The sequence below is a fragment of the Chiloscyllium plagiosum genome, chromosome 5 (assembly GCF_004010195.1).
Source record: "Chiloscyllium plagiosum isolate BGI_BamShark_2017 chromosome 5, ASM401019v2, whole genome shotgun sequence".
Taxonomy (NCBI): domain Eukaryota; kingdom Metazoa; phylum Chordata; class Chondrichthyes; order Orectolobiformes; family Hemiscylliidae; genus Chiloscyllium; species Chiloscyllium plagiosum.
In genome coordinates, this window is record NC_057714.1 from 79825218 (window position 1) to 79847236 (window position 22019).

General features: G+C 41.5%; 1 protein-coding gene across 6 annotated transcripts in view; it reads right to left on the bottom strand.

Moving 5' to 3' along the window:
• Positions 1–22019, bottom strand: part of c5h10orf67 (chromosome 5 C10orf67 homolog) — a 309052-nt gene that overhangs the window by 265733 nt on the left and 21300 nt on the right. The window contains exons 1-2 of one of the 6 annotated variants that reach the window (XM_043690455.1): positions 7034–7165; positions 2706–2826 (exon numbers count right to left, since the gene is read on the bottom strand). The exons of 1 other annotated variant lie outside the window; for it this stretch is intronic. In XM_043690455.1, the coding sequence (XP_043546390.1) occupies positions 2706–2826; positions 7034–7137 (225 nt within the window). In that variant the 5' untranslated portion in view covers positions 7138–7165. Of the gene's footprint in view, positions 1–2705; positions 2827–7033; positions 7166–20646; positions 20914–22019 lie in introns of those variants that run through there. 4 more of the 6 variants (XM_043690460.1, XM_043690456.1, XM_043690454.1 and 1 more) reach the window with 4 other exon arrangements.

Genomic DNA, 22019 nt, shown 5'->3' on the forward strand with positions numbered 1-22019 from the left:
CTCTGATCTCCAGCATCTGCAGTACTCACTTTCTCCAAGCTTCAGTTTAACTGTGTTAGGACGAGTGACCTGGTAAATCAAATAATTAAGGTTGTGGATAGGGCTTTAAATTAGTTAAATAGGAGAGGGCTTTGGAGAGAAGAAATAGAGGCTTACAAACAAAAGGATTTGGCAGTATACAGGGTATCTATTTGAATAACAATACCGAGAGTGGGACTGGAAGGCATAGAGTGTACAAAAATTGAAAAACAGTAGTAAACAGGGCAATAAAGGGGAAAAATGGTGAAAAGACAAAGGTAATGGCGCTTTACTTGAAAACATACAGTATTTGGAACAAAATAAATGAACTAATGGCACAAATACAGGTTAATGGGTATTACCTTATAGCTATTATGGTTAGATGGAAACATAGAAAACAGGTGCACGAATAGATAGACCATTTAACCTCTTGAGTCCATACCACCATTCAACATGATCATGACTGATGAGGCAATTTCAGAATCCCACTCCTGCTTTCTCTCCATACCCCTTGATCCCTTTAGCTGTGAGGGTCATGTCCAGGTCCTCTTGAATATATATATATAACAAACTGGCCCCAACAACTTTCTGTGGTAGAGAATTCCATAGGTTCAGAACTCTCTGAGAGAAGAAACCTTCCTATTCTCAGTCCAGATTGGCCGATCTCTTATTCTTAGAACAGGAATATAGTGTTGAGATTGAGGAACAGCCATAATCATGATGACTGGCAGAGTCAGTTTGTTGGGGCAAGTAGCCTACCTTTGTTCTTATTTTCCATGTTTCTATTCTGGCCTTCTTTAAAGATCTACAAATCCAGCCCATGGTTTCAGAATAAGCAGTCAGTCGTGAAGCACTGACATAAGGTGAAATTACTTCACTCAAAGGATTGTCTCTCTGAAATTCTCTATCCCAGAGAGTTGTGGATGTTCAGCCATTGAGTTTATGCAAGGTGGAAATCACGAATTAAGTTGAATGGAGATTGTACAAGTATAGAAACTTACAGTTATATGGAACATTAATAAATGCATCTGGCACTTTACAAGCTGTAGTAATTGTAAAAAGGTCATCCAACTGGACCTCACAGAATATGAAATCTGAGATTGGAGCTGTTAATCTGGTCTAATCAGGGAGACCTGGCTGACGTAAAAGAATTAATGGAAGGTATATTGTTCCCCAAATGCCTTACTCATTGAGAGGCAGTGCTATTGTCAAAGGCTATGTATTTGTAAATAAAGGGTGATTAGTGATGTAATGCCTGCCTCTGAAGAGTTATTTCACAAGCATTACTAAACAAAAGTTGATAGTACAAGAAAATGTAGGTAAGGTGGATCAGCTGAGACTGGTAGTCTCTTGTGTTGCAGTGGTACTATCCCCACCTCTGAGCCAGAAGGTGTGTGTTCAAGTCCCACATGCTCCAGAGATGAATAATAATATCACTGAATAAGTTGATTAGAAAATTGACTGGTAGAGCAAGGACTTTTGTAATGTAGTGGTAGTGTCCTACTTCTGAGCCAGGAGGCCTAAATTCAAGTCTTATCTTCTCCAGAGGTATGTAATAACATATCTAAGCAAGTTGGTTAGAAAATACCTTGAGTGGTAGAGCTCGCTCAAAAGGATGACTGGCTTACTCATACTGAAGTTTAATTTGCTATCTTCTGGTACTATGGATCATTAAATTGCAACAATCGAGTAGTTATACACTTTGAGGCACAATATTATTGTTTTTTGAGAAGATCTGTAGCTCAGGTTGATGATAAGTATGTAAGTTAGCTCGCTGACCTGGAAGGTTTGTTTTCAGAATTTTGTCGCCATGATTAGGTAACATCATCAGTGACAGTCTCTGGTGAAGCGCCGGTGATATGTTCCACCTCTCTATTTATAGGTCTTAGTTTCTTGAGGTGGGAAGGTAGATGGGATCTGAGTTGATGTGCTTATTGATGGAGTTCTGGTTAGAATGCCATGCTTCTAAGAATTCTCATGCATGTCTTTGTTTCACCTGTCCTAGGATGTGTGTATTGTCCCAGTCAAATTGATGTTCTTCTTTGTCTGTATGTATGGAAACTAGTGATAGTGGGTTGTGGCTTTTTGTGGCTATTTGTTGGTGTTCATGTATCCGAGGGGAAAGTCTTCTGCTTGTTGATGTAGCCACCAAAAGATACACATATCTAAGGACAGGCGAAACAAAGATACGCATGAGAATTCTTAAAGGCACGGCATTCTTATCAGAACTCCAGCAATAAACACTTTGACTTAGATCCAAACTATCTTCCCTTGAAAAAAGAACCGGAAATGATATCACCCACATTAAGAAACCAATAAATGGAGAAGTGGGACATACCACCAGCACTTTACCAGATACTCTCATTGATGATGATACCTAATCATGGTGACGAAATATCTGAAAACAAACCTTCCAGCTCAGCGAGCTAACTTTCATATGCAAATATTATTTTCACTCTCAACTACCTAATTCTTTATTACCAAATAAGTGAATTATCTGAGCACATGCATTAAAAAACACAACTACAATCACTTTTTCATGTTCAAAACTTCGCCTTCCATGCTTTCTGTCCTTTTACTAATTTTGTACCCATGCTGTTGTTCGTTTACTACCATCTTATAGCACTATATTCTTTTATTGAAATATTAAACACTCCAGTCTCAAGGCTTAATACAATATTGAGTACCTTTACAAGTGACTCAACATCATTACTCATTTTCTTTAGTTCCAATATGTCACTGTCATCGGTTTGAGTGGCACGATCTGTTTTAAAGAAGCCAACCTTCAAATGATTTGATGGGCCAGAGCTGGAATGAAAGAGATAAAACATGTAACAGAAGCAATACTAAAATATTGCAACTTATCCATTCATGGGATGTACAGCTCACTGCCTAGACCAGTATTCATTGTTCATCCTTAATTGCCTAGTGGTGGTGAGCTACCTTCTGGAATCACTACAGACCTAATGCTGTAGTGTAGGTGCACCCACAAAGCTGTTAGGAAAGCAGCAACTGAATGTAGAACCCAAGGCAGTGAGGAAGCAGCAATGTAATTGGAAATCAAGATGGTGTGTGGTTTGGAGAGGAACTTGGAGGTTATGCCGTTCCTATGTAGCTGCTTTGAGCTGGTACAGGTCATGGGTTTGGAAGCTCTAAACCCAAGAGAGGCTTGGCGAATTCATGCAATACATCTTGTTGATGGCATACATTGCTGCCTCTGTGCATTAATAATGATAGGAGTTAACACTGAAGGTGTTGGATGGGGTGGCAAACAATCAGGCTGCTTTAACCTAAATGGTGTCAAACTTCTTGTGAGTTGTTAGGGCTGAACCCATCTGAACAAGTGGGGAATATTTTACCAGACTTGTGCCTTCTAAATGTTGAACAGGAAGTTAGTTATTGCAGCACAATTCCTAACGTTTTACCTGTTCTTGTAGACAATAGTTTGCATATTGCTGGCCCAGTCTGATAAGCAGAATGTTTTTAGTCAGGGACTCAACAATGGAAAGGGTGTTGAATGTCAATGGGATACATTTGGATTCTCACTTGTAGGTGATGATCATTGTCTGGCACTTGTGATGCAAACATTACTTGTGACACAAATGGTATTTAGCAATAATCAGCGCAAGCCTAGATGCTGTCCAAGTATTGCTGCTTATGGACATGGGCTATTTACTTATCTGAGTTGTGAATGGTGCTGAACATTGTACAATCATCAGTGAATATCCCCACTTTTGACATTATGATGGAAGGAAGGTCATTGATAAAGCAGCTATAGATAGTTGGGACTAGGATACCAGTTTAAGTAACTCCTGCAGTGTCGTCTTGGGATTGAGATAATCAGCCTCTAACATACATAACTATCTTCTGTTTTGCCAATTATGACTCCAATCAGTGGAGAGTCTTCTCCTGATTCCCACTGAGGCCAGTTTTCTTAGCGCTCCTTGATGTCATCCTCAGCCAACTATTGCCTTGATATCAAGGTCAGTCACTCTCAATTCATGTCTAGAATTTAGCCCTTTTGTTCATGTTTTCGGCCAAAACTGCAATGAGATCAGGTGATGAGTGGTCCAGATGGATCAAAACTGAGCATTGGTGAAAATATTATTACTGAATAAGTGCTGCTTGATAGCACTATTTATAACTCTTTCCATTATTTAGCCAAGAATCATGAGCAGACTGAATGGGATATAATGCATTAGTTGGATTTATCTTGCTTTTTCGTGTGCAGGGAATATTTGGGCAATTTTCCTCATTGCGGTTTAAATACTAGTATTGTCACTGAACTGGAACAGCTTTGCTAAGGCAAACCAGGGTTATAATCTTTGCAGTATTTGTTGGCTTTATTAATTTCTTAATATTACGTGAAGTAGTTAAAATATCTTTACAATAGTTGTCATTCAATCACAGCACAGACAATGCTGTTAAACCAAATAAATAAATTGGCAGTTTTCTAGGCATTACATAATTAATAGAATATGGGATCCTTCCAAAGAAAAGAAAACACAAAGAACTTACATTGTTCAAATGTCAGAGAAGATGGAAGTTAGGAAATGGAGTAAGGAAGGAGTAGGTTAGAAAATGAAAATTTAGAATGCTAAATGCAGAGAGAAGCACATTTCAGGTGACGCTGAAGACTTTCTCAGTTTAATCCCAAGCAAATTTAATTCATACTGAGTAGGTTTAATTAGGATAAATAATTTAACATAAAAAGTCTTAATTGCACGATAAGTGAAATGAATACTCAGTACGGGTTCTGATGCATTTTTTGGGTGGAGGGCATTAGGAGGGGAGCAGAGAAACTTTACGATATAAGCTTATGTTTTCCCACTATCTAGAAGTGTTTCCATCCCCTTGCATTGTTCCAATATAGATCTCACCCTGACTAACCAATACATGCATGATTAAAAGGTAATTAAGGTTTATTATCAAGGTCATTAGACATTTTGAAAGGTTGTGAAATTTCATCAGCAGTATATGAAATCTTGTCTTTTTTTGATTCATTCATGGGATATGGGTGTCATTGGCTATTGTCATCATTTAATGCCCATTCCTAATCACTATTGAGAAGGTGGTGGTAAACTACATTCATGAACAACTGCAGTCCACATTTTGTAGGCAAACCCACAAGACAGTCTGGGAAGAAGTTCCAGGATTTTAATATGGAAACTTCTATATTTCAATATTTCAAAGTTTAGGTAGTGAGTGGCACGGAGGGAAATGTGCAGATGGTGATGCTCTATGGTAGTGGTCATTGTTTTAGAAGTTATTAAGCAAATTGGTGAATTTCAGCAGTGCATCTCCTAGGTAGTACACTCTGCTGCTATTGAATGTCAGTGGTGGAGAGAATGGATGATCATGGCTGTTTTGAGCTGGATGGTGTCAAACTGCATATGCATTCTATCACACTCCTGATTTGTGCCTTGCAGATAATGGACAGGTTCTGGAGATAAGTTATTCATTGCAGGATTCCTAGCCTCTGACCTGCAAACATTATATGACTGGTCCAATTCAAGATGTTGATAGTGATGGATTCAGTGGTGCTACTGCCATTGAATGTCACAGGGCAATAGTTAGATTCAATCTTATTGGAGATGATCATTGCCTGACACCCTATAGCATGAATGTATTCAAAGAGACTTCTGACCACGAGAAAGAGCAAGTGTCATTGATGAAGCTGCTGGAGATGGTTGGGTCTAGGACAGTAAGTTGAGGAGCTGCTAGGGGCTTTTGTGGTGCAGCTGTAGTGTACCTACCTCTTGACCAGAAACCTTGAGTTCAAGTCTCACTTGCTCCAGGTGTGTGTAATAGCATCTCTGAACAGGCTGAATAGAAAATATCTAACCTGATAGAACTACTGCTGGCATGACTGATCTCCAACAACCACAACTACCTTCCTTTGTGCCAGGTATGTTTCCAATCAGCAGAGAGTGTTACTCCTGATTTGCATTGACTCGAGATTTGCTTCGACCCCTTGATTCTACACTCGGTCAAATGAAGACTTGAAGTCAGGAGCAGTCATTCTCCCCTTACATCCGGAATTCAGCTTTGTCCATGTTTGAACTAAGGTTGTTATGAGGTCAGGAGCTGAGTGGCCCTTGTAGAACCCAAACTTTCTGCACGTCATTGAATCATGAGTACCAAAGAATTCACATCCCTGGTCACTTTTAAAGAGCAACATGGACAAACATAGAGCAAAGGCTTCGAACTGTTTGCTTTTCACCTGTTTATGGAGCGATTGGATGGTGCTGGGCATGTCAACTAGCTGCTGCTGAGCTACCGTGGTTCGTTCTCCATACATTTGAGCTAGTCTGCTGGGCGCCTTCCAATTCAACTGCTCTAAATGGTCCTTCCAGGCTGTCATACTTGCACTTCACCGGGCATCCCAACCTGTGGACTGTTTCAGAGATAGCCTTTTAACTGAGGACCCCCGGGAAAATCGCACCCAACGTCTCGCTTGGTCATGACCTGAAATCAGCCGGACAGCGGCGAGAACGGGAAAATTCAGCTCATTGATCAATTTCGAGAATCCCCACCACATGGTATATAGTTGCAGGTACTGTTTCTGTAATGCTCACTGTAATGTATAACCTGCACTGAACTGTCAAGGTGTATATATGACCAAAAGACAGTTGAATTGTAACATTCCAGCGAGTGCCAACTACATTTCATTACAGCATGAAGACAATCAGCAATTTCGACGGGGGATGGGGAATCTGACAAGTGGCAAAAGGAAATGCGAACAGAAGGAACAAATATCAATTCTTCAATAGCTTTTTTTTGCTAAAGGACATAATTTTGACAGCAGCTTACACACACAGTGAGCGTTCAGGGGAGGAGGATCGAGGCTAACACAACTAAAAACAGCTCTGAAGAGTCACTGGACCCGAAACTTCAACTCTGCTTTTTCTCCACCGCTGCTGCTCGACCTGCTGAGTCTTCTCAGCAATTTCTATTTTTTGTTTAAGAACAGTTCTCCCGTCCGCGGACCATAACAAATCAGAACCGCCTTTACCCAGTGAAACGGTTGGTTCCGGACGAATAAGACAATAAGAGGACCAAGTCCTGATCATTGCTGTGCACTGACTGCAGAGGTGCATGAGCTGCATCAGTCGCCATTTCGCAACCAGCCGCTTCATTTGCTGCGGCTGTCACCATGGTAACCCTCCAGGGCGGCTGGAAGGCCCCCCCAATCCAAGACAGAGGTGTCCTTGAATATGCCTGAGCGAGAAATCACAGGCACAGAATACGCATGCGCAGTGAACGTTGGCGTCTTGTTGCTGAGCGACTGCAATCCGAGCTGGTCGATGTGTAAATAGAAATATTGTCGGTGCTCACTGCGCATTTGGGTTGTATCGAGTTTCCGACGTTCCGCTTTCATGAGATCAGAGTGGTTACAACACCAGACATGTTAACCTACAAAACCAGCGTACAACTGAAAAGTTGACCCAGCTGGTTGCGTCCCAAGGTGACGGAATACCTGCAATTCCTTTAGATTTCATGATGGCAGGTATTGTTCCCGAATCACATTTCAAAACGCAATCTGTTTTTAAACTGAAATGATATCTCTCACTGATGTATGACATACAAAGAGATGGAGGCACATTAGGAGGACCAAAGTGCTGGGATACAACTTGTATTATAAAAACAAAATGGTCTCAAGTTCAATCTTTGGGGTGTTTGAAGTAATGAGTGAGCTCTGAAGCAATATACCAGAACTTGAAATCACATTTTTGAGAATATGACGAATTATTACCTGCTTTTGGATGGTTTGAATCAATCCTGTCAGATATTATTACACACCTCTGAGACTTGAATATAGGCTTGCTGGTTTGAGGAAGAGACACTACTACCGCACCACAAGAGACCCCAACATATGTTCATTTTATTTAATATCTGAAAGTGTTATTACACCAAAGCACTACTTTTATTTTCAGGCACCACCAATAAAACACTTGTACAGACAATTGGATATTTAGATGTAAGCCCACTACAGGCAATGCAATCCATCAAAAATGAGGAAGGGATTAGCATACATTCTCAATTTGTTATTAACTAATTTTTCCAAATCAATCTCTTTAGTGATGTTATTACACACATCTGGAGCAGGTGGGACATGAACCCTGGCTTCCTTAGACAGGGAGGAAACTTTACCACTGCACCACAAGAGGACCCTGGCATATGCTTTCAGTATAGAGGGCTGAATCGGTGACACCTGCTCTTAAATCCTGAGTTCCTATATTTAAAGCATATGAACTGCATGGGAAAATGTGGAGAATTATGAGGTCATCCTCTTTGAATCTGAGAAAGACAATATGTTCATATTGTGGTGAGAGATTAAGAGCTGTGACAGAGCAAAGGGATTAAGTGTCCATATGCACATTACTGACAGCTACTGCACAGATACAAAAATAGCTGCCATAGGCTGTGCTGTAACATTCTATTTGAAGGAGGTGAGCTATTCAGTCCCACAACCCAATTTTTCCAAATCACCCTGCAAATGAAACCTCCTTAAATACATGTATTTGAAAGCAGTTATGTAATCTGATTCCACACTCTTGTCAAGTGTATATTTTGGATCTTAAGAACTTTCTGCGTGAAAAGATTTCTCTTCATTGTTCCTCTGTATTTCTAGGAAAAATGCTGGAGATCAGAGTCAAGGGTGTAGTGCTGGAAAAGCACAGCATGTCAAGCAGCATCCAAGGAGCAGGAGAATTGACGTTTCAGGCATAAGCCCTTCATCAGGAATAAGGCTTATGGGCCAACGGGCAGAGAGATAAATGGGAAGTGGGGGTGGAGCTGGGGTGAAGGTAGCTGAGAATGCAATAGGTAGATGAAGGTGGGGGAGAAGCTGATAGGTTGGAAAGAAGGGTGGAGCGGATAGATGAGAAAAGCGATGGACAGGTCAAGAGGGCGGTGCCAAGTTGGAGGCTTGGCACTGGGAAAAGGGGGGGGAAGGGGAATTAGGAAATTGGTGAAATCCACATTAATCCTGTGTGTTTGCAGGATTGCAACTCGGAAGACGAGGCGTTCTTCCTCCAGGCATCGAGTGGTTAGGGTTTGGCGATGGAGGAGGCCCAGGACCTGCATGTCCTTGGTGGAGTGGGAGGGGGAGTTGAAGTGTTCAGCCAGGGGGCAGTGGGTTGGTTGGTGTGGATGTCCCAGAGATGTTCGGTGAAATGATCTGCAAGTTGGCGTCCTGTCTCCCCAATGTAGAGAAGACCACATCGGGTGCAAAAGAGACAGTAGATGATATGGAGGTACAGATAAATTTCTGTCGGATGTGGAAGGATCCTTTGGGGCCTAGGTTGGAGGTGAGGTGGGAGGTGGGGGCGCAGGTTTTGCACTTCCTGTGGTGGCAAGGGAATGTGCTGGGCGTTGAGTGAGGGCTGGCGGGGGTGGCGTGGATCTGACAAGGGAGTCGCGGAGAGAATGGTCTCTGAAACATTGATAGGGTGGGGAGGGAGGGAAATATATCCCTCGTGATGGGGTCTGTTTATAGGTGGCAGAAGTGGCAGAGGATGATGCGATGTGCCATAGTGTTAAGGGTTTAGATGGAGAGGAATTTGTTAAGTGTGTACAAGAAAATTTTCTGATTCAGTATGTAGATGTACCTACTAGAGAAGGTGCAAAGCTTGATCTACTCTTGGGAAATAAGGCAGGGCAGGTGACTGAGGTGTCAGTGGGGGGGCACTTTGGGGCTAGCCACCATAATTCTATCAGATTTAAAATAGTGATGGAAAAGGATATACCAGATCTAAAAGTTGAAGTTCTAAATTGGAGAAAGGCCAAATTTGACGGTATTAGGCAAGAACTTTCAAAAGCTGATTGGGGGCAAATGTTCGCAGGTAAAGAAATGGCTGGAAAATGCGAAGCCTTCAGAAATGAGATAATGAGAATTCAGGGAAAGTATATTCCTGTTACGGTGAAAGGAAAGGCTGGTAGGTATAGGGAATGCTGGATAACTAAAGAAATTGAGGGTTTGGTTAAGAAAAAGAAGGAAGCATGTGTAAGGTACAGGCAGGATAGATCGAGTGAATCCTGAGGCAAAAGTGAAGACTGCAGATGCTGGAAACCAGAGTTTAGATGAGAGTGATGCTGGAAAAGCACAGCAGGTCAAGTAGCATCTGAGGAGCAGGAAAATCGACGTTTCAGGCAAAAGCCCTTCATCAGGAATCAGTGAATCCTTAGAAGAGTTTAAGGCATTAGGAGTATACTTAAGAGGGAAATCAGGAGGGCAAAAAGGGGACATGAAATAGCTTTGGCAAATAGAGTTAAGGAGAATCCAAAGGGATTTCACAAATATATTAAGGACAAAAGAGTAACTAGGGAGAGAATAGCGTTCTTCAAAAATCAGCAAGGCGGCCTTTGTGTGGAGCTGCAGAAAATGGGGGAGATACTAAACGAGTATTTTGCATCAGTATTTACTGTGGAAAAGGATATGGAAGATATAGAAAGGAGCGAAATAGATGGTGACACCTTGCAAAATGTCCAGATTACAGAGGAGGAAGTGCTGGATGTCTTGAAACGCATAACAGTGAATAAATCCCCAGGACCTGATCAGGTGTATCCTAGAACTCTGTGGGAAGCTAGAGAAGTGATTGCTGGGCCTCTTGCTGAGATATTTGTATCATCGATAGTCACAGGTGAGGTGCCGGAAGACTGGACATTTGCAAACGTGGTGCCACTGTATAAGAAGGGTGGTAAAGACAAGTCAGGGAATATAGACCGGTGAACCTGACCTCAGTGGTGGGCAAGTTGTTGGAGGGAATCCTGAGGGACAGGATATACATGTATTTGGAAAGGCAAGGACTGATTAGGGATAGTCAACATGACTTTGTGCATGGGAAATCATGTCTCACAAACTTGATTGAGTTCTTTGAAGAAGTACCAAAGAGGATTGGTGAGGGCAGAGCGGTAGATGTGATCTGTATGGAGGTCAGTAAGGTATTCAACAAGGTTCCCATGGGAAACTGGTTAGCAAGGTTAGAAGATCTCACAGAAAAAGGGAGAATTAGCCATTTGGATACAGAATTGGCTCAAAGGTAGAAGACAGAGGGTGGTGGCAGAGGGTTGTTTTTCAGACTGGAGGCCTGTAACCAGTGGAGTGCCACAAGGATCGCTGCTGGGTCCTCTACTTTTTATAATTTACATAAATGATTTGGATGTGAGCATAAGAGGTAGTTAGTAAGATGACACCAAATTTGGAGGTGTAGTGGACAGCGAAAAAGGTTACCTCAGATTACAACAGGATTTTGACCAGATGAACCAATGGGCTGAGAAGTGGCAGATGGAGTTCAATTCAGATAAATGCGAGGTGCTGCATTTTGGGAAAGCAAATCTTAGCAGGACTTATACACTTAATGGTAAGGTCCTAGGCAGTGTTGCTGAACAAAGAGACCTTGGAGTGCAAGTTCATAGCTCATGGAAAGTGGAGTCGCAGGTAGATAGGATAGTGAAGAAGGCGTTTGGTATGCTTTCTTTTATTGGTCAGAGTATTGAGTACAGGAGTTGGGAGGTTATGTTGCAGCCACTGCCACTGATTAGGCCACTGTTGGAATATTGCATGCAATTCTGGTCTCCTTCCTATCGGAAAGATGTTGTGAAACCTGAAAGGGTTCAGAAAATATTTACAAGGATGTTGCCAGGTTTGGAGGATTTGAGCTATGGGAAAAGGCTGAACAGGCTGGGGCTGTTTTCCCTGGAGCATCAGAGGCTGATGGGTGACCTTATAGAGGTTTACAAAATTATGAGGGGCATGGATAGGATAAACAGACAAAGTCTTTTTCCTGGGGTCAGGGAGTCCAGAACTAGACGGTATAGGTTAGGATGAGAGGGGAAAGATATAAAAGGGACCTAAGGGGAAACTTTTTCACGCAGAGAGTTGTACGTGTATGGAATGAGCTGCCAGAGGATGTGGTGGAGGCTGGTACAATTGCATCATTTTGGAGGCATTTGGATAGGTATATGAATAGGAAGGGTTTGGAGGGATATGGGCCGGGTGCTAGCAGGTGGGACTAGATTGGGTTGGGATATCTGGTCAGCGTGGACAAGTTGGACCGAAGGGTCTGTTTCCATGCTGTACATCTCTATGACTCTGTGTATGGAGGTTGGGGGGGGTGGAAGGTGAGGACCAAGGGGGTTCTGTCCTTGTTGCTTTGGGAAGGTGAGATTCAAGGGCAAAGGACAGAGGAGATGCGCTGGAGAGCATTGTTGACCATGTGGGAGGAGAAATTGTGCTCTTTGAAGAAGGAGGCCACCTGGGATTTTCTGTAGTGGAACTGGTCATCCTGGGAACAATTGCAGTGAAGATGAAGGAGCTGGGAATAATGGATGGCATTTTTATAGGAGACAGGGTGGGAGGAGATGTAGTTTAGTTTGCTGTGGGAGTCCGTGAGTTTGTAGTAGATGTCTGTACTTAGTCAGTCGCTGGAGATGGAGAGTTCCGGAAGGGATGGGACATATTGGTCCAGATGAATTTGAGGTCAGGGCGAAAGGTGTTAATGAAGTTGATGAACTGTTCCATCTAAACGTGGGAGCACGAGATAGCACCGATACAGTCCTCGATATAGCGGAAGAAAAGGTGGGTGATGGTTCCGGTGTTGCTGCGAAAGATGGACTGTTCCACATACCTGACTAAGAGGTAGGCATAGCTGGGGCCAATATGGGTGCCCATGGCTACCCCTTTGGTTTGGAGAAAGGAGGAGGATTGGAAGGAGAAGTTGTTAAGGGTGAGGACCAGTTCTGCCAGGTGGATGAGGAGGTCAGTGGAAGGGTACTGGTTGGGATTGCATGAGAGAAAGAAAGGGAGGGCTTGGAGGCTTTTGTCTTGGCGGACAGATGTGTACAGGGACTGGATGTCCATGGTGAAGATAAGGCGTAGAGTGCCAGGGAAATGAAAATCTTGGAGGAGGTGAAGGGAATGTAGGTGGGGAGTTGCTGGACTAAGGGGGAAAGGATGGTGTCGAGGTTTGCAGGGATGGGACAATGGGACAGGAGCAGGCTGAGACATTGGGTCAACTGGGGAAGTCAAGTTTGCGAATCTTTGGTAGGATAGAATCGGGCAGTGCGTTGCACCCGATGTGGTCTCCTCTATATCGGGGAGACAGGACACCAACTTGCAGATCATTTCAGAGAACATCTCTGGGACACTCACACCAACCAACCCCACCACCCTGTGGCTGAGCACTTAACTGCCCCTCCCACTCCACCAAGGACATGCAGGTCATAGGCCTCTTCCATCACCAAACCCTTACCACCCAACGCCTGGAGGAAGAACGTTTCATCTTCTGTGTTGGGATCCTATAACCACACGGGATTAATGTGATTTCACCAGTTTCTTCATTTCTCCTCCCCCCACCTTATCCCAGTCCCAAGCCTCCAACTCGGCACCGCCCTCTTGACCTGTCCATCGTCTTTCCCATCTGTCTGCTCCACCCTCCTCTCCAATCAATCACCTTCTCCCCCACTTTCATCAGCTTAGTGCTTTTCCAGCAGCACATTCTCGACTCCTCTGTATCTCTGAAGAGAAAATGAGGTCTGCAGATGCTGGAGATCAGAGATGGAAATGTGTTGCTGGAGAAGCACAGCAGGTCAGGCAGCATCTAGGGAACAGGAGAATCGACGTTTCGGGCATTAGCCTGAAGAAGGGCTAATGCCCGAAACGTCGATACTCCTGTTCTCTAGATACTGCCTGACCTGCTGCGCTTCTCCAGCAACACATTTCCATCCTCTGTATCTCTGTCAATTCTTATAGATCAATGAAATATGGTTAACAATCCACTTGCTGAGGAAACAATTTCTCTTTACTGTAAATGCCTAAGCAAATTCTTCAAAATATGGAGTAAGTCTGTTAGAGCTATCCTTAACTTTCACTGACGGAAGATCAATTCCAGTTTGTCTAATCTCTTGACCTGACAGAAATCTCTCATTCCTTGATGCCATCTGGTAGAACTCCTCTGTACTCTTTTCAGAGTCTTGATATCCCTATTAATATCTAGTGCCAAATTATATAAAATGGCAGGATTTTTGACCTCAGATATTTTTTTGAGTTGGAATAGTTGCCAGCAGGGCCAGCAGTTTCCACAAAGTGAGTATTCAACTGGCCTTATAAACATCATTTAAAGGAGGTTGACAGAATTTTCAATGGTCTCCAGTTTCGCACATCAGACTATGAAGCAGTCATCCATCAGCAGCTTCAGGCTGGCCTAGTGTTGTGCTTGCTGAGGTGTTTGAGCAACCACAAGCCACAATGTAGGTGGAATTGCCAGGTTCATTCCCACTGATTGCTGAATTTATTTAATAATTATAAATACAAAATGTCAAAGCAAGTGTGCTCCTTGTTGAAATTCCCTCTCTGTTACTTACCTGCCAATAGTGACTGCTGCTCCTCAAATTGGAAGGGCTCAGATTGGCCCTTTAGCTTCGAAACCACCTATATACTTCCCCTCTCCCAAACTGAAATCTGAAACAGGAATTGCTCAAGAAACTCAGTAGGTCTGGCAGCCTTTGTGGAAAGAAAGAGCTGAAAATGTGTTGCTGGAAAAGCGCTACTGCGCTTTTCCAGCAACATATTTTCAGCTCTGATTTCCAGCATCTGCAGTCCTCACTTTCTCCTTTGTGGAAAGAAAGCAGAGTTAACGTTTTGAGTCATAGAGTCATAGAGATAGACAACATGGAAACAGACCCTTCGGTCCAACCTGTCCACGCCGACCAGATGTCCCAACCCAATCTAGTCCCACCTGCCAGCACCCGGCCCATATCCCTCCAAACCATTCCTATTCATATACCTATCCAAATGCCTCTTAAATGTTGCAATTGTACCAGCCTCCACCACATCCTCTGGCAGCTCTTCCATACACGTACCACCCTCTGCATGAAAAAGTTGCCCCTTAGGTCTCTTTTATATCTTTCCCCTCTCACCCTAAACCTATGCCCTCTAGTTCTGGTCTCCCCGACCCCAGGGAAAAGACTTTGCCTATTTATCCTATCTATGCCCCTCATAATTTTGTAAACCTCAATAAGGTCACCCCTCAGCCTCCAAAGCTCCTGGGAAAACAACCCCAGCCTGTTCAGCCTCTCCCTGCAGCTCAAATCCTCCAACCCTGACCCTTGTAAATCTTTTATGAATCCTTTCAAGTTTCATAACATTTTTTCGATAGGAAGGAGACCAGAATTGCACGCAATATTCCAACAATGGCCTAATCAATGTCCTGTACAGCTGCAACATGACCTCCCAACTCCTGTACTCAATACTCTGACCAATAAAGAAAAGCATACCAAACGCCTCTTCACTATCCTATCTACCTGCGACTCCACTTTCCATGAGCTATGAACTTGCACTCCAAGGTCTTTTTTTTCAGCAACACTCCCTCAGACCTTACCATTAAGTGTATAAGTCCTGCTAAGATTTGCTTTCTCAAAATGCAGCACCTTGCAATTATCTGAATTGAACTCCATCTGCCACTTCTCAGCCCATTGGCCCATCTGGTCCAGATCCAGTTGTAATCTGAGGTAACCCTCTTTGCTGTCCACTACACCTCCAATTTTGGTGTCATCTGCAAACTTACTAACTGTACCTCTTATGCTCGCATCCAAATCATTTATGTAAATGACAAAAAATAGAGGGCCCAGCACCGATCCTTTTGGCACTTCAATCTGAAAAACAACCCTCCACCACTACCCTCTGTCTTCTACCTTTGAACCAGTTCTGTATCCAAATGGCTGGTTCTCCCTTTATTCCATGAGATCTAACCTTGCTAAGCAGTCTCCCATGGGGAACCTTGTCGAACGCCTTACTGAAGTCCATATAGATCACATCTACTGCTCTGCCCTCATCAATCTTTTTTGTTACTTCTTCAAAGAACTCAATCATGTTTGTGAGATATGATTTCCCACGCACAAAGCCATGTTGACTATCCCTAATCAGTCCTTGCCTTTCCAAATACATGTACAAGAGGCAAGAGGCCCAGCAAACACTTCTCTAACTTCCCACAGAGTTCTAGGGTACACCTGATCAGGTCCTGGGGATTTATCCACCTTTAACCATTTCAAGACATCTAGCACTTCCTCCTCTGTAATCTGGACATTTTGCAAGATGTCACCATCTATTTCCCTACAGTCTATATCTTTCCCACAGTACATACTGATGCAAAATATTCATTTAGTATCTCCCCGATTTTCTGTGGCTCCACACAAAGGCCGCCTTGCTGATCTTTGAGGGGCCCTATTCTCTCCCTAGTAATCCTTTTGTCCTTAATATATTTGTAAAAACCTTTTGGATTCTCTTTAACCCTATTTGCCAAAGCTATCTCATGTCCCCTTTTTGCCTTCCTGATTTCCCTCTTAAGTATACTCCTACTTCCTTTATACTCTTCTAAGGATTCACTCGATCTATCCTGTCTATACCTGACATATGCTTCCTTCTTTTTCTTAACCAAACCCTCAATTTCTTTAGTCATCCAGCATTCCCTATACCTACCAGCCTTCCCTTTCAACCTGACAGGAATATACTTTCTCTGGATTCTTGTTATCTCATTTCTGAAGGCTTCCCATTTTCCAGCCGTCCCTTTACCTGCGAACATCTGCCTCCAATCAGCTTTTGAAAGTTCTTGCCTAATACCATCAAAATTAGCCTTTCTCCAATTTAGAACTTCAACTCTTAGGTCTGGTATATCCTTTTCAATCACGATTTAAAAACAAATAGAATTATGGTCGCTGGCCCCAAAGTGCTCCCTCACTGACGCCTCAGTCACCTACCCTGCCTTATTTCCCAAGAGTAGGTCAAGTTTTGCACCTTCTCTAGTAGGTACATCTGCATACTGAATCAGAAAATTGTCTTGTACGCACTTCAGAAATTCCTCTCCATCTAAACCTTTAACACTATGGCAGTCCCAGTCGATGTCTGGAAAGTTAAAATCCCCTCCCATAACTACCCTATTATTCTTACAGATTGCTGAGATCTCCTTACAAGTTTGTTTCTCAATTTCCCTCTGACTATTAGGGGGTCTATAATACAATCCCAATGAGGTGATCATCCCTTTCTTATTTCTCCAGCGACCCTACTTCAGCAAAATTGTAGTTTATCCCTTTTCCCATTGTGGAACAGCAGAAATATGAAAAGTAGATCTTGCATTTCAATATTGCCTTTCATGATTATTAGACATCCAAAATCATTTTAAAGGAAATGAGGTACTTTGTAAGTATAATCAATAATGTCATGGACGAAATGCAGGAGCTACTTTGCATGCAGCAGGTTCTGACAGACAGCAATGTGATGATGACCAGATAATCTGTTTCTGTGTTGTTGACTGAGGCATAAATATTGTGCAGAACACTGAGGATAACTCCTCTGATGTTCTGCAAGGTAGTCCCAAAGAACCTCTTGCATTCAGCTGAGAGGAGAGGACAAGAGATGCAGAGAATCAGTTTAGGGATAAATGGGTCATTTTCAGATTGGCAAAGAATAACTTGGAATGTCACGAGGATTAGTCGTGTGCCCTCAAGTACTTACAATCTATATCAATTACTTGGATAACGAGACCAACTATATGGTAGCTAAATTTGTTGATAACAGAGGACAGGTACAAAAAGAAAGTTGTCAAGAATACATGAACAGTTTACAAAGGAATTTAGAAAGATGAAGTAAGTATGTCAAACAATTGGCAAATGGAGTATCATGTAGGATAATGTAAATTTGTTCACTGGGAGAAAGAAAGTAAAAGCAATATATTGAGACAGACGTCAGTATTTTTTGGGGCAGAGAGATCTATGATGCCCCCCTGTGTCACAATTGAAAATATAGGTTGGAACATTTGCAGTCTTCCTGTTCTCTGGCACCTGTCTGACCTTAAAGTAGCATTTAAGTATTGTGATGAGAGCTTCTGCTATTACAATGATAGATTCCCTCTGCATCCTAAACTGCATACCAGCTAGATTGAATAGTGTTTTGCCTTTGTATTAAGGAGGTTGGAATTTAAAAATTAAAAAAAAACGAAGCTTCTCTAATCAGCCCATGCAATTGGGATTGTATTATAGAGCCCCCTAAGAGTCAGAGGGAAATTGAGAAACAAACTTGTAAGGAGATCTCAGCTATATTCCCTTCAATATGGAACTTTGAAGAATAATATAATAGTAGTATGTAAAATAGTTAAGAGAATTGATAGTCAGGTGTACAGTAGTTCTGTCGTAGAACTGCTAACTCAGGGGCTTGGCGTAATAATCCAGAGAATGTGAGTTTAAATCCCACTATAGGAATTTGAAAAACAAAATTCTGTTTGAAGAAAACAGTGTTTAAGAAAAGCTGGCGATGGAACTGTTGAATTGTTATTAAAAGCTCAACAGGTTCACTGACTTTCTTTAAGGCTAGAAGTCTGTTATCCTTAACCAATTTGATTTATGTGTGAGTCCAGTTCTTCATCAAGAGGATGAATTCTTACCTGCCCTCTGCAGTTGATATTGTACCAAAGTGCTACTCAGTTGTTAAGAAGTAGGCTAACTAGCAATGCACAATAACTGCAAGTCTTGCCAGTAATGCTCACATCCCAAGTATGAATATTTTAAAAATACAGAGACATTTTTCTTCTGATGAAGAATTTTGGAACAAAAATCTAAAAGTTAGAACTAAACTGAAAAGAAGTGAAATCAAAAAGCATGTTTTCACACAAAGGTTAGTGAAAATCTAAAACTTATACCTCAAAAATATCTATAGAAATTAGATTTTTAATTTGTTAAGTATGAAGAGATATTGAGCAAAGACAGATAACTGGAGTTCATCTTCGAATTAGCTGTGATTTAATTAAATGGTGCAACAGGCTCAAGGAGCTGCATTCAGTTTTACTCTGCTCTATCAATAGAAACAAGACAGAGCATTATAATTTTTCAGATTAGCAGGAATCCTAGAAGTCCAAGAATAAAAGATTTCTATTTTCCAATAATAGCAGTATCCATTTCATAGGAGATGAGTCCACCTATTCATCTCATTAGCCAGGTGAATGATCACCTCCCAGTTGTAAAAACATTTTCATTTTAAGCTAGTATAGACTAGCATTATTTTGTACCTAAAGGCAAATACCTGAACTTGTGCACAAGCAGACTATCCTCATCATTGCTGGCATACATTGATTCTTTGTCTCAATGCATTAAATTTAAAATCTTCCTTGTTTCAGAGTTCTCCATACATTCATCCCACTCTAACCTCACAACCATTTCCAGTCATATATCCTTCCAGAATCATGGAAGCAGTCTAAGGATACAGGCTACATCATTTAGGTTTGAGATGAGACCACATTTCTTCACCCAGAGAATGAATTCTGTGTCACAGAAAGCAGTTCAGGCCAAAACAGAAAGAGTTAGATATTGTTCTTACGGCTAAAGGGATCAAAGGATATGTGTAGAAAGCAGAAATTGGGTAATTAGCCGAGATCATATTGAATGGTGGAGTAAGCTCAGGCCTACTCCTGCTCCGACTTTCTATGTTCACTTAGACCTATGACTTCAGTCTTCTGCAAATGACCCTTTCCTTGTTCTGCCATTGATGGAAATACCTTCAGGAGACGCAATAGCCTACTGGTATTATTGCTCGACAATTAATTCAGAAACTCGGTAATGCTCTGGGACCCAGATTCAAATTTTGCCATGTATGATCATGGAATTTGAATATATTAAAGAATCTGGAATTAAGGGTCTAATGATGACCATGAAGCCATCGTCAACTGTCAGAAAAATCAATCTTGTTCACTAATATCTTTTTAGGAAGGAAATCTGTCATTCTTACTTGATCTGGCCTGCATGTGGCTCCAGACTCTCAGCAATGTGGTTGATTCTTAATTGCCAGATGGGCAATTAGGGATGGGCAATAAATGCTGGCCTAGCCAGAGATGCCCACATTCGTGAATGAATGAAAAAAAAAAGAGTCCTTGACTTTCCTCATTAAGAAATCCTCCTTAAAGGTATTTGCCTCTCCATTATTCTCTCCATTTTGAATGGCTTCTCTCATCACTTTCAATTACCCAGCTTTGAATCCCTCCTAATCTCATGTTCCATAGTTCAGGGTCTGTTATCTCATTGATTTCTATTTTAAAATGTCTTGGGATGTTTTGTATTTAAATGGGTCTGTGTTAATGCAAACTATTATTGTTTATTCGACTCCTTCTTCTTGATGTTTGGTAATGGGAAACCATAATATGGATTATAGCTAACCTCTGACCTTGCTGAGTTAAAGACATTAAACATTTTAGTAAATAATTGAACTTAATTTAATTCCATTAAACCAACACAAAAATTATGCTGTGCTGACAATGGCCAAACAGAGGAGTATACATATTCAAAGCTTTGTCCAGACAAAACCTTTAGACTGTAAATATTCTCAAGTAAGTACCAGCTACCTAAACAGCTAGTCATGGTTTATTGTCTAAGACAGCTTCAGACTGTCTAAAGTATAAAAGATCTGACATCTGTTTACTGACATCAACGTTTATTAACACAGTAGAAAAACTCTGGACATGGATCAACTTAAGCTATTTCCTGTGACTTTTTTTCACTAGCAAGCAATGAAATAAAATAGTATAATTGCATATACCTAAACATAAACATGCAAAACAGTGATAGCATATAAAAAAATGTATTTACTGAGAAAATGAACTTCATGTTTCAGTGCTGTAATCACCAAGCTGCCTGACCTGCTGCGCTTTTCCAGCAACACATTTTCAGCTCTGATCTCCAGCATCTGCAGTCCTCACTTTCTCCTGTAATCACCAACAACCATGAAACGGCTGCAGCCCAAGTATTTTAAGTGAATTTGATGTTTTTCAAGAGTGTTGTTTAAAAAGGTACAGAATTTGAAAGAACATGATGCAATATAATAATGTAATTTCTTTACAGAATAAAATGGGACTTTTTAAAGAAATGACAAATAGGCTTATTTTCAGTAAGAAAAAGAAGAAACCATTACTGGATCTGGTATTATGTAATAGAGTGGATACAACAGAGCTTGGACAAATGTGAATTAATTATTATGTGGAAGTGCTGGTGTTGGATTGGGGTGGACAAGGTTAAAAATCACACAACACTAGATTATAGTCCCAACAAGTTTATTTGGAAGTACTAGTTTACGGAATGCTACTCCTTCATTGTCTAAGATGATATGTCATCTTGTTTTATAAAACCTTAAGTTATCTCGTGAATGTGACTTAAAAGAAGTTCTGGGATTTACATATTAATGAACCAAAACCTGCAACCCATTCTAAAAGATGAAAGACTTAACAGCAATCTAGGTTTGTTCAATATATCATTTCAGTTGCATGACAATGTGATCTTTTGCTATAAATTCTGTGTCTTGTCATTCCTGCTCCACAGCTACCTGATGAAGGAGCAGCACTCCAAAAGCTAGTACTGTACTTCCAACTAAACCTGTTGGACTATAACCTGGTATTGTGTGATTTTTAACTGAATTAATTATTGGAAGCCAGCAGTTATTTCTTAAAGGCAAATCGTGTTTTACTAATTTGATTAGCTTCTTTGATGAATGGAGAGGATTCACAAGGGCAATGTGGTTGATGTGGTATACATAGAAGTACTAAAGGCAGTTAATAAAATGCCATTTGGACAGGAGGAAGATATATTGTGAAATTTTCCAGTAATCAGTACCAAGATCTTGATATACATTAATGACCTAGGCCTCACTATAACATTTGCAAATTTGCAGATGTCACAAAACTTGCAAGCATTATGAACTGTGGTGGGAAAATCTATTCCACAGTTGAACTGAGCTTTCGAAATTGGCACTACCTAGCCTTTTGTCCTTCACTCACCACAACATTTCTGCACCTGTTGGTTTACTTGCCTGCACCCTCACTCTCATATTTGTTAAACTAATCCTCAACAAGCTGTTAGTCTGTCTTTCCTAGGCCAATTCCTTGTCCCCTACCCCACCATCACCACCACCACCACCACTACACCCCTCATCTCCACCCCCTTAAGTCTATGGAACGCAGGCTTAAAAT